This window comes from Dromiciops gliroides, chromosome 3, assembly GCF_019393635.1.
Source record: "Dromiciops gliroides isolate mDroGli1 chromosome 3, mDroGli1.pri, whole genome shotgun sequence".
Classification (NCBI taxonomy): domain Eukaryota; kingdom Metazoa; phylum Chordata; class Mammalia; order Microbiotheria; family Microbiotheriidae; genus Dromiciops; species Dromiciops gliroides.
This window is the reverse complement of record NC_057863.1, coordinates 69,289,114-69,300,668: the sequence shown is the minus strand read 5'-3', so window position 1 is coordinate 69,300,668 and position 11,555 is coordinate 69,289,114. Positions and strand designations below refer to the sequence as shown.

General features: G+C 37.8%; 1 protein-coding gene across 6 annotated transcripts in view; it reads right to left on the bottom strand.

Moving 5' to 3' along the window:
* Window positions 1-597: 597 nt before the first annotated feature.
* USP37 (ubiquitin specific peptidase 37) overlaps window positions 598-11,555 on the bottom strand; it is an 82,598-nt gene continuing 71,640 nt past the window's right edge. For all 6 annotated transcript variants that reach the window (XM_043997025.1, XM_043997028.1, XM_043997024.1 and 3 more), the window contains 5 exons: window positions 10,428-10,488; window positions 8,434-8,549; window positions 7,760-7,829; window positions 6,121-6,259; window positions 598-5,481 (listed from right to left, as the gene is read on the bottom strand). In XM_043997025.1, coding sequence (XP_043852960.1) covers window positions 5,394-5,481; window positions 6,121-6,259; window positions 7,760-7,829; window positions 8,434-8,549; window positions 10,428-10,488 — 474 coding nt within the window. In that variant the 3' untranslated portion in view covers window positions 598-5,393. The remainder of the gene's footprint in view (window positions 5,482-6,120; window positions 6,260-7,759; window positions 7,830-8,433; window positions 8,550-10,427; window positions 10,489-11,555) is intronic.

The window sequence follows — 11,555 nt, the reverse complement described above, 5'->3', positions numbered from 1 at the left end:
AAAGGTTATAAAAATATAAACATTACTTTCTCCAATAGTATTTCAATTGAGTGAAACAAAGGAAGAGATCCACCCTATACCAACTATGGGAGTAGATAGAGTACAGTCATATAAATGTAAACTGTCCAGCAGTCAGGCACCTAACAAATCTAAGACTATATGGTCTCTGAAAGCAGGAAGTATTTTTTTTTCTCTCTCTTTATTCCCAGTGCCCCAGTACAGTACACCCATACTATTTATATTGAATTGAAGCTCAGTGGTGACCAAAGCAAGTTACTTGCCCCTTCTTTTCTTTCTTTCTTTTTTTTTTCTGGGGCAATGAGGGTTAAGTGAATTGCCCAGGGTCACACAGCTAGTGTTTAAGTGTCTGAGGCTGGATTTAAACTTAGGTCCTCCTGAAACCAGGGCAGGGGCTTTATCCACTGCACCACCTAACCGCCCCACCATCTTTTCTTCTAAGACAGATATTACAAACCTTTTTAGGAGGCCAAAAAAATTGGTGTCTGCACAGATGTGTCAGTTTTTTAAAGCGCCTGACAAAATGTTGCTCTTTTCAGAAATAAAAGTCAAACCAACGGAGGGGTTAATAAAGAGGCTTTAATTTCACAAAAAAAAAAAAAATCTATGTATCATTTAAAAAGGGGGGGGGGGGAGAGACAAGGAAAAACCCTAAGAGATACAAAGGAACAGTTCTGCTAAAACACAGATAAAGTGCCGTTCCATATAAACAGTGTAAAGAATCAGAATCAAAAAAATCACTCAGAACGCAGAAAAACTATCCCACTAGTAATATGTGGCTAAAGCTGCCAGCAAACCTGGTGGCGGATCAACCAGGCATGGTAGAGAAACCCTTTTTTTTTCCTTTTTCATACAATAAATTAACATTGTCAGGAGGCAGTGAAACTGGTCAGGCAGGGAAGTGGGGTGGTGGTAGAAAAAAGGAGATAAGGACAAACAAGGGGAAAAGGAACAAGAAGATCAAGGCAGACTTCAGTAATGTCAATTTGTTTTCTCACTCTTCAGTTAGAAACACTGTCAACTTATTAATCCAAAACAATCTTACCTATCTTAACTCTTTGGGGCATTTTGAATTTACTGAAAATTTAGTTCTGACTTCGCCCTACCCATCCTAATTCTTCCCACTGTACCAAGAAAAAGAGATTTATCTGTACTTCCATCCCCTGTACCTCAGTAAGAGTCCAATGGCAAAAGGTTAAAGGCCTCATGTATTAGCTGTGGCACAGTTCTTAGTTTTAAAAACACTTTCAGACACACAGTACACATGAAAAACACTTATCCTGTTGTGGAAAAAAAATACACATATGAACACAGGGAGGGGAATTACTCAAGGATAATTTATGTACTGAAAAACAATGCCTGATCAACTAAGGAGCATACACCTCAAAAAAGGAAACTGGTGGCCATGTAAGACACAAATTGTTTCTCTTGGTTACAGGATTTCCCAAGGCTTGAAGTAGTTTAGTTTTTTTGTTGTTTAATGTATTTGATGGTGGCATTTTTTTAAACCTCACACACATATATGTATGTTTCTGTGTATTCACAGACAGAAATCATTTCGGTTTCACCGATAAACACGTCCACATGAAGGTTATTATTTATATGAAATAGGGAAAGATTAAAAATGATGTAAATCAATACTCTTCAGGACAGATATTTCAAGGGGATACAGGTAAGGAGAAGACAAAGAAGGGGAATAGTTTTATTTATTTAAACACAGCCTATCTGGACTAAATTTCTTATGGGTGAGGTAAGTAAAATTTACCTGCTATATTCTTTCTAGCTTTAAAAAAACCCACCCCTCCTCACTCACATATGCCACACCCAGCAACTGGGTGTATTTGAAAAACTGCCAATTTTTCTTTCACAAACATGTACTTCTAGAAAGTCTACATTATACATCTATGTATAGCTATATGTTAATATAGCTATATGTCAACAGCTATATAATGCTACCAGTAGCAGGGGAGGCCAATAAGTAAATTTGCCAATTATCTTTTTTGCCATGGTTTAATTCTTAAAAGTTGGTTTTAGAAACCTTTGATCAAAGGTATTGGTAAATGAACATGGTTAGGGTTTGTTTTCTGGACTAATATACCAAATGTGATTTCATGAGATGTTTATGACAACTGAATAGTTTTTATTAGTGGTCACTGAATGGGTCTGTAATTAAGGCAGAACCTTCTCAGTAAACAAAGAGTTTTCAAAATCTAAGTAAAATAGAAGGGAAAATGTGTGGATTTGTTAGTTAAACTGCCCTGTTGGGACACACACACACACACACACACACACACACTCTCACACTCTCTCCCCCCCCTTCCAACAAGCTGAAATTCTATTTACTGCTACTGTAATGCCATGAAATCCTCCAACACCCCAAAATACTAGGTGATAAGAACCAATATAGATTTGGTTTGGTTTTCTTTTTAAAAAATATCCCAAACACATACTAGTTGTGTGTAGAAGTGCTGCCAAGTTCCAATATGATATAACTGATGGCCACAAAATGCTTAGGATTTGCAGTAGAAATCTGTTTCGTTTTGTTTTTAAAGAACAACAGGACCCCTTCCTTCTCCCTCCACTCGTCACACATTCATACTATGATTCTGAACAAACTGGCCATGCTGTGCAAATAATAAAATATATATTATTTATATATATATATATATATACACACACATATAATTCTTAAAATATATAAAGCCACTTCAACCAGGAATAATCCCTACCCCCACTACTATCCCTACCAACACAATCAAGCTGAAATTCGAATTCATAGCCATGAAATCCACATTAAATGAAACCTAGAAAGGACCTCGTGGTGGGAGGGTGAAGCAGGGAAAGGACCGATGGAACCACTTAAATGGACATCTGTCAGAACCGAAGCTCTGGCACCAGTGAAATGGCCCATTTGACCTGGCAACCCACTCTTAACATGAAAGATAGAGCTCCAACATACTAACAGTGAGGAAGAAGAAGACCCCCCCCCCCCCCGTCATGCTTGCAGCTGCATTAACTCTTTTTCTTTTTGTGGGGCATTGGGTGGTTAAGTGACTTGCCCAGGGTCACACAGCTGGTAAGTGTCAAGTATCTGAGGCTGCATTTGAACTCAGGTACTCCTGAATCCAGGGCTGGTGCTTTATCCACTGTGCCACCTAGCTGCCCAGCTGCATTAACTCTTTCAGGAGCCCATCTAGACTGACCGCCAACATAACTGCTCCCTCTGAATTGTCTTCAAAGTCATTCAAGTTTACTTTTAATGCTGCCCTCAGCTAAGAGGACTCAGGGTGGGAAAGGAGAGTGGAGGAATGCTACAATCAGTTAACTCTTATTCTAAGACTTTACTTCTATTTTTTTTAAAAAGGTTTTCTCATTGAAAATGCTGCAAAACAAAACCTATATTAAAATAAGCCTTTCCCTTAGATTTCTCTTGCCAACAATACAAAAAGGATAGTTTGTGATAGAGCAGTGCACGTGGTAGAGGGATGGGGTTAAAAGCATCTCCTGTTTGTGGTTAAGTCACAATACAAAACAACCCATGTAAGAAGAGGATACACTTAGAGAACAGATTGTAGAACAAAGTTGTGCCTGTAATGCTGGAGGCTCTTCAGAGGAAAAGACACCAACACCAATAATTTGGTTTATGTTTATGAATAGTGGTTTAGAAAAAAAAATCCCTGGTTCACCCCTGCCTACTCCCCTCTTGAGAGACTAATGATAACCAGCCTTGACACCAAGATGAGAAAATTGTAGTTAAAAAACCCCAAAAACCCTCCATTTTATAAGCATTATAACTGCAGTTCTGCCCCAAATTCAGAGCCTGCAGTTAACACGTTTCTTTGTAATAAAGGAATGAGATAAATAAAATATAAGGTTTTGCTTAATGACACAAAGCTGCATGGGAACCTAATGATGGAGCAGAGCTCACAAAATTAGTTTTTACAGAATTTTGCCTACAATAAATTCAAACTTTATATGGCTTCCCAAGATGCCTAACCAATCTATTTTATGTCATTTGAGCAATTACCAAAATGTTGAGTGCTTAGTTTTTCAACCATATTTACCCTCCAATTCAAGCATATAACAAACAAGGTCAATTCACTAAATTTCTTTATAGTTCTTGGGATTCACCCAAATCATCCTCAATTTGGATCAATTCATTCTTCTTAGGAATGCATGAAGAGAATAAATGGTTTTAAATGTTTAATCCCTGTCCTATAGCTCCCAATGCACACTTGGTTTTATATTTGGGATAGGGTGAGTAGTCCAGGGTAAAGAATCACCTTTTGATATCTGGATATAAGGAAGATGAGGAATCTTTCAAAGAACATCGGTCAATGGGTCCCATTTGGAGCAACATTTTTGCCCCACTTTTATATACCACTTTGGCTTAGCCCAGAAGCAGCCTGCCATAGTTAGTGTCTATTCTTAAGTGGGAACGACATAGGAATAAATGAAAAGAAGCCAGTAACAAGAACAGATGCTGACTGAATAAAGGAATACACTGTGTGAATGAAAACATTTTTTTTAAATGCACAAAGCATACAATGAGCAAAAACTGTGAAGGATGACGAAAATGTTACAACACATTCCTCAGCACCAACATTTCATTTCCTAGAACTGCATGTAAACTGTAGAGGAGTTACAAACCCATGAAATAATGAGAATTAAATAACCAAAACATGCTTCATCTCAAATGACAGAAACATCCCCCTTAGCCGGAAGAACTATCATTAGTGTTTGTAGAATTGGGGTTCCAGTGAACTTTACTAATGAAACATACACTCAAAGTTATAAACTTTGCTCCAACTGCTCTTGAAGGTCATAAAAAACTGCAAATGGCAAGTGATAGAGGTGGTTTCTTCACCCATTTCCCAGTTGAATGAACTTGAAAATCCCCCGTCACTTTCTTCCATTTCTTCTCCACACCAACTGTGCTACGAATTCCGAGCAAACAAAGTCTTGTGGCTCATTCCAACTCATTAAGGCTCCATTCTGTCCAATATATACAAACACACACGTACATAAGGGTGTACGTGTGACAGTGAGTGTGAGTGTGTGTGTGTGTGTGTGTGTGTGTGTGTGTGTATGTGTATGTATATGTATGTATGAGAGAGAGTGAGTAGGTTCCTGGAAGTACAGAAAGCTCCACCCTGCTCTGCAAGAGAAGGCTGATCAGCTACAGGTGTGAGGTTCAAGGATTTCCATGCATGGAGAACTTCCCTGGTTTGAAGTTTTCTATGTTTTGGTTTAGCCCTGAGCTGTTTGTCACTCCTGTGTCAGTTCTAAGTTCAGAATTCTCGGGTGGAAAGAACACAAAAACGAGAGACAGCCGTGTGCATACACAGATGCTCGCCAGCCCCGGAGTGGGCTCCTCACAGTGCTGGCCTGGTGGTCCGCCCAGCCTCCAGGCTAAGCAGCTGGGAGGCCTTTTCTGTTTCCAGCAGCTCATCAAAGATATCTCTACAAGAGGAAGGGGGAAATCAACAAAATGAATCACAAGTGGGTAGAGAAAAGAAGATATTAAATGTAAGCTACCTCAAGAACAATTAATATTTAGTGATTATCCTCTCAGAAAAAAGCAGCCTCCTCTTTCAAACCTCACCCTGGGTTGAAATAATAAACCAGGGTCTCTATAACAATTTGCTATTAGTACCTGAAAATTTTCACAGGTCCTTGGCTGGAGCTGATGTTTAAACAAAAATGACAGGTAATCAATCCCCCATGTACACAAATTATGGATCAATGGGTCTCAGAAATCATTAAATACCTGAATTCAGAACTTCTCTGGCACATTTAGATTTTTTAAAAGGGCTGATTGGATGTCTCATCCCTAGTGAGAGAGCACCAAGTATGGGAGGTTAGAACTCAAACACCCACTCTAGTACTTCTTGAAGACCAACAAATGAAATATGATGTGAGAATTAACACTACTAATATTAGAGAAGGATAACACTAAGTTTATAACAAATTTCAAAGCAAAAAAAAAGTAATGAAAACCCCAAATGGCAAAAACACTTAAAACATTTTATCTTCAGATAAAGAAGGCAAAAAAGCTAGGCAGTTTTTGGCCTGTGAATCCTAGTGTGGCCAGACTCTTACTTGTGCATATAAAAGAAGATGTAACCACTCCGGTCTCTATCACTCTGAACCGAGGTCTCTTGGATTTTAGACACCTCCAGGTCATTGTAAGTGAACCAGGCCTGCTTCTTAATGTCGTACACATCGCTAATGTAATGACCTAAAACAAATAAAACCAAGCAATTATTTTCCTAACAGCACTGAGATTTCATAAAGGACAATGGATGGACCTCACTGTATACTGAGCTCCTGGTAAGGAACTCCCACTAGCAAAGCCAATTGACACTCTGCAAGCTAGAGTCTTGGGGAATTGCCCAGAGCACTAAGGGGTTCAGTGACTTAACCAGAACCCCAAGTCTGATACATCAGAAGTGGGACTTGAATATTGGTCTTCAAAGCCAACCTTCTATACACATTGCTTTACACAGTTAAAAAAATATATCAAAATAAATCTTTATAGCATCTTACTTTTAAAAATCATGGAAAAGTACAAATGCTAAAAAATTTTGTAAATTTCAATGAATTTGTAAGCTCATTTTATTGGTACTCTCTTTATTGATGCAGATGGCAATCTAACCATCACTACCCACCCTATGAGATTCTAGTGAGTTCCATAAATCTTCCAGAGAGGTTCTTCATGATATGCTACCTTTGGCTTCATTTGCATATTTTAATATTCTGTGTATATCAATGCACCTGTCCACTAAATTTTAGGGGAGATAATGTTTCATGGATAAATGTTTAAGTAATCCCACAATTTCTGTATCAAATACCATCAAACTCACTTCATATTTCTCTCTCTCTACAGACAGACAGACAGACAGACAGACACACACACACACACACACACACAGCCAGTAGTGTTCACTGAACACCTCTACCCCCATTTCCTGATTTTTTCCCCCAAAGGAACTACTGTCTAGCCACACCTTCACAATTCTACATTGATGAAATTAATTTTAAAAAATTAACTGAGGGGCAGCTAGGTGGCGCAGTGGATAGAGCACCAGCCCTGGAATCAGGAGGACCTGAGTTCAAATCTGCGTCAGACAATTAACACTTACTAGCTGTGTGACCCTGGGCAAGTCACTTAACCCCAACTGCCTCACCCCCCCCCAATTAACTGGAATTAATCCTTATTAATTAAATCTCATTCTTTTCAATTCAATACCATTCTAATTTGTTAGATCCTTATTTGCTCCTAATTCTCATTTAACAAATCAGCTAACTTTTCATAGGTTTGTTGCCTGCAAATTTGAAAAGTATAGCTTCTTCATCTAAGTCATGAAAAGGTTGAATGAGGCAGGGCCAAGGATACTCTCTGGGGCACTCTAAGACATCCATCTAAGCTGATAGATGCCTTTAAAGGCTAGTCTTTGAGCTCAGTTTTCCAAACAGTTCTCAATTCATTTAACTGCATTATAACTAGATAACAATAATAGCTCACATGCTTAAAAAATTTCAAAGCACTTTACATAAATTACCTCACTTCATCTTCACAAACACCATCTCCATGTTGTCCTCAAGGATAGCAAGACTTTTTCAATTCTTATTTCAGAAGTACCCCTTGTAGTCACAGAACCAGCTGAGCAGAGAACCCAGACAAGCTATACACTAAGATACATACTTCTACCATATGAAAGCTCAAATGATCTTTTACCTGAGGAAGATGTGCTTCCAATATGGCTGACAACACTGATGAGTCGATAAGAATGGGGAAGATTTCCTGTCTAAAAAACCAGAAGTGAATGTGAGCTTTACCTCTGTATCTAAAATAAAATATCAAATCTAAGCTTGAACATCAAAGCAGATATAGCAGAATCGTAATACATGATATACCTGGAATCTCCAACAAACCATAGTGAACCATGTATACTTTATACACATTATGTGATCTCTATATAAAACGAATATGTAATCTCAATTCAATCCAATTAATAGCTATTAAGTACAAGCCACGTGTAAGATACTGGACCTAAGGACAAAAAAAATGCTGTAGTGTTAGTTATCAAGTATTTAGTATCTATTGGTCTGAACTAATACTTGGCTTAAAAAAAAAAAGAAAGAAAGAAAAAAGGAATCTTTACAGGAATATCTGTTTTGACAAAGGTAACCATGTGTAATCATATGTCTCAAAGTGCCATATTGCTCAGTTCTCACTGAGTATATACAAAAAAAGCTTAAACTTTGACTACCGTAATTTTTTCATGAATAAAAAATACAAGAACTTAACAGATGTCTACTTGGACCAGAAAACAGTTGACAACAAAAGAACAGCACACCACTCGATAGAAAAAAGGAAAATAGGGAAGATGGAGAAGCCTGAGTGCTCACCTCAGCATTTCTCTTCAACTCCTCTGTTTCAGCTTCTGTGTATTCCATATCAAAAACATCTTCATTCCCAGAGTCATCATCAGAGCCCATTCCATCCAGAAAGGAACTGTTAAATTCTGAAGGGCACAGACCAGAACTAGTAAGGGCCTTCGGCAAAGATGCCAAGAGACTCAAGCAGAAAGAGTGGAAGAAAGCCTGGATTGTATACTGTGCCATCCCAAAGAAAAGTATGCTCTAAAAATGAAGATGCCAAAGCAAGCCACATCCTATTAGGCATCTCACGAGTGGTAACAGAAACATCTCTCAAACTCTTTTAAGTTAGAATGGTACACAAAACATATCTGATGAGGGGTCCAGGGTCTAATCCTCACAAGAAAAAAAAAGAGAGAACAGAACTTTACACCTAATGCAGGTTCTACCCATACTGTATGTCATTCTGCATGTCACCTTTTCCCCTTTAAGCTAATAGACCATGAGAACTATAATACAATACCCACTAAATTTTCTGGGATTTTGAGGTTAAGCAATTATTGGACTATTTAAGAGTTCATAATGAAAAATGTTTTAAAAAATTAAAACTACCAACTCCCAATGATTGGGTAGACAATTAAAAACAAAGAAATAAACAAAAAGACCAGGAGTCTTAATCCTGTGATAACATACCATTCCTGAAAGTGGTGGGATTAACATTAAGAACAAGCACAGGGGCAGCTAGGTGGCACAGTGGATAGAGCACCGGCCCTGGAGTCAGGAGTACCTGAGTTCAAATCCGGCCTCAGACACTTAACACTTACTAGCTGTGTGACCCTGGGCAAGTCACTTAACCCCAATTGTCTCACTTAAAAAAAAAAAAAGAACAAGCACAGTTACTCCCCAATAGTATATAGCTTCTCAAATTTTCTAGATTCCAAATAATGCTATATTAAAAGGCTAGATTCATCCCCTTATTCGTGTAGGGCATAGCTTAAATAATTCCCAGAACAGATTAAATAGGCACGGAGTAGATAGAGATAAAAATAACAAAAGCTCCAATTGGTCTACCCGAGGATGAGTAGAGAATAGGCACACGACATGTTTACAATGTTATTAGTCTGGGGGGCAGCTATGTGGCACAGTGGATAAAGCACTGGCCCTGAATTCAGGAGTACCTGAGTTCAAATCCAGCCTCAGACACTTGACACTTACTAACTGTGTGACCCTGGGCAAGTCACTTAACCCCCATTGCCCAACAAAAAAAAACAAACAAAAACAATGTTATTAGTCTGAGCACCACTCCTATGGGCCCTATTTGACCAAGGTCTAGTCTGAGCCCAGAATTAAGATACTATATTCTGGATTTGTTTCAATTTGTGTGGCTATTCATCTGTAATAAGACAAAAACATTTAAAAAATGATCCACTGCAAAAACTCATGGAGATATTAATGGTATAGAGTAAATGTAAACAGATTTAATTATAAAGATTCTCGAGTTCAAGATGGGGTTATAATAGGCAAATATGCCAAGCAGTTTAAAGTCAGTGATATGTTCTGAAAGTGGAAGATCCATAGGTGTTATTAATAAATGAGATGACAAGAATATGTGGAATCTTAGGATCCTTTCACTAATCTTTTTTTTTCCCGTGAAGCAGTTGGGGTTAAGTGACTTGCCCAGGGTCACACAGCTAGTAAGTGTCAAGTGTCTGAGGCTGGATTTTAACTCAGGTGCTCCTGACTCCATGGTCAGTGCTCTATCCACTGCACCACCCAGCTGCTCCTCCTTTCACTAATCTTAAATGAAATGGAATCTTTAAAAAGGAAACATTTCATTAAAGAACAGAGATTCATATAAGCTTTTTAATTGATTGACAACACACCAAACAAAATCATATTTTAAAGCAACATCTGAAAATGAAATGATAAATATCTGGCAGTGATTTTTAAAATATTTACAGCAGCATTCCTATAAGGAAAGCTATTTTATTTAAAATGCAGGTAAAAATAAATAAATCACACACCTTGAAGACTTAACTCGGTGGCTCTTTTGAGGTCATCATCTTCTTTCTGTTCTCGGGCCTCCTAGAGGGAAGCACAAAATCTAGTTCATTTAAAAAGTTTAGTGTTTGTAATTTTTGTTTTTTTCCATCAAAGCTGTTCTATTCTGGTTTCTACAACAAATGTGATATTGCATATTAGAAGCTCTACACAGAGGAATGTTCATTACCTCATAAGAGTTCAATTTTCCATAACATAGGGACTGAAATAAACCTCAATTACAGAATCAGTGTTCGAATGTTTAGAATAAGGCATAAGAATCTGGAAAAACAAAAAATCAAGAATATCCAGGGAAATAATGAAAAAAAATTCACAGGAAGGTGGGTTAACGGTACCAAACCTGGAGCTCTACTATAAAGCAGCAGTCATCAAAACTATCTGGTACTGGCTAAAAAATAGAGTGGTAGATCAATGGAATAGGCTAGGCTCAGGAAATGCAGTAGTAAATGATACTAGTAATGTAGTGTTTGATAAACCCAAAGACTCCAGCTTCTGGGATAGGAATTCAGTATTTGACAAAAACTGCTGGGAAAACTGGAAGATAGTATGGCAGAAATTAGGCATAGACCAACATCTTACACCTTATACTACAATAAGGTCAAAATGGATACACGACTTAGACATAAAAGATGATACCATAGGTAAATTAGGAGAGAAAGGAATAGTCTACCTATCAGATCTTTGGAAAGGAAAACAGTTTATGACCAAACAAGAGATAGAGTATATTATAAAATGCAAAGTGGATGATTTTGATTACATTAAATTAAAAAATTTTTGTACAAACAGAAGCAATGCATTCAAAATTAGAAGGGAGGCAGAAAGCTGGGAAACAATTTTTGAGGCCAGTACTTCTGATAAAGGCCTCATCTCTAAAATATATAGGGAACTAGGGGCAGCTAGGTGGCACAGTGGATAGAGCACCGGCCCTGGAGTCAGGAGTACCTGGGTTCAAATCCGGCCTCAGACACTTAACACTTACTAGCTGTGTGACCCTGGGCAAGTCACTTAACCCCAATTGCCTCACTAAAAAAATAAAATAAATAAAATAAAATAAAATATATAGGGAACTAAATCAAATTTATAAGAACCCA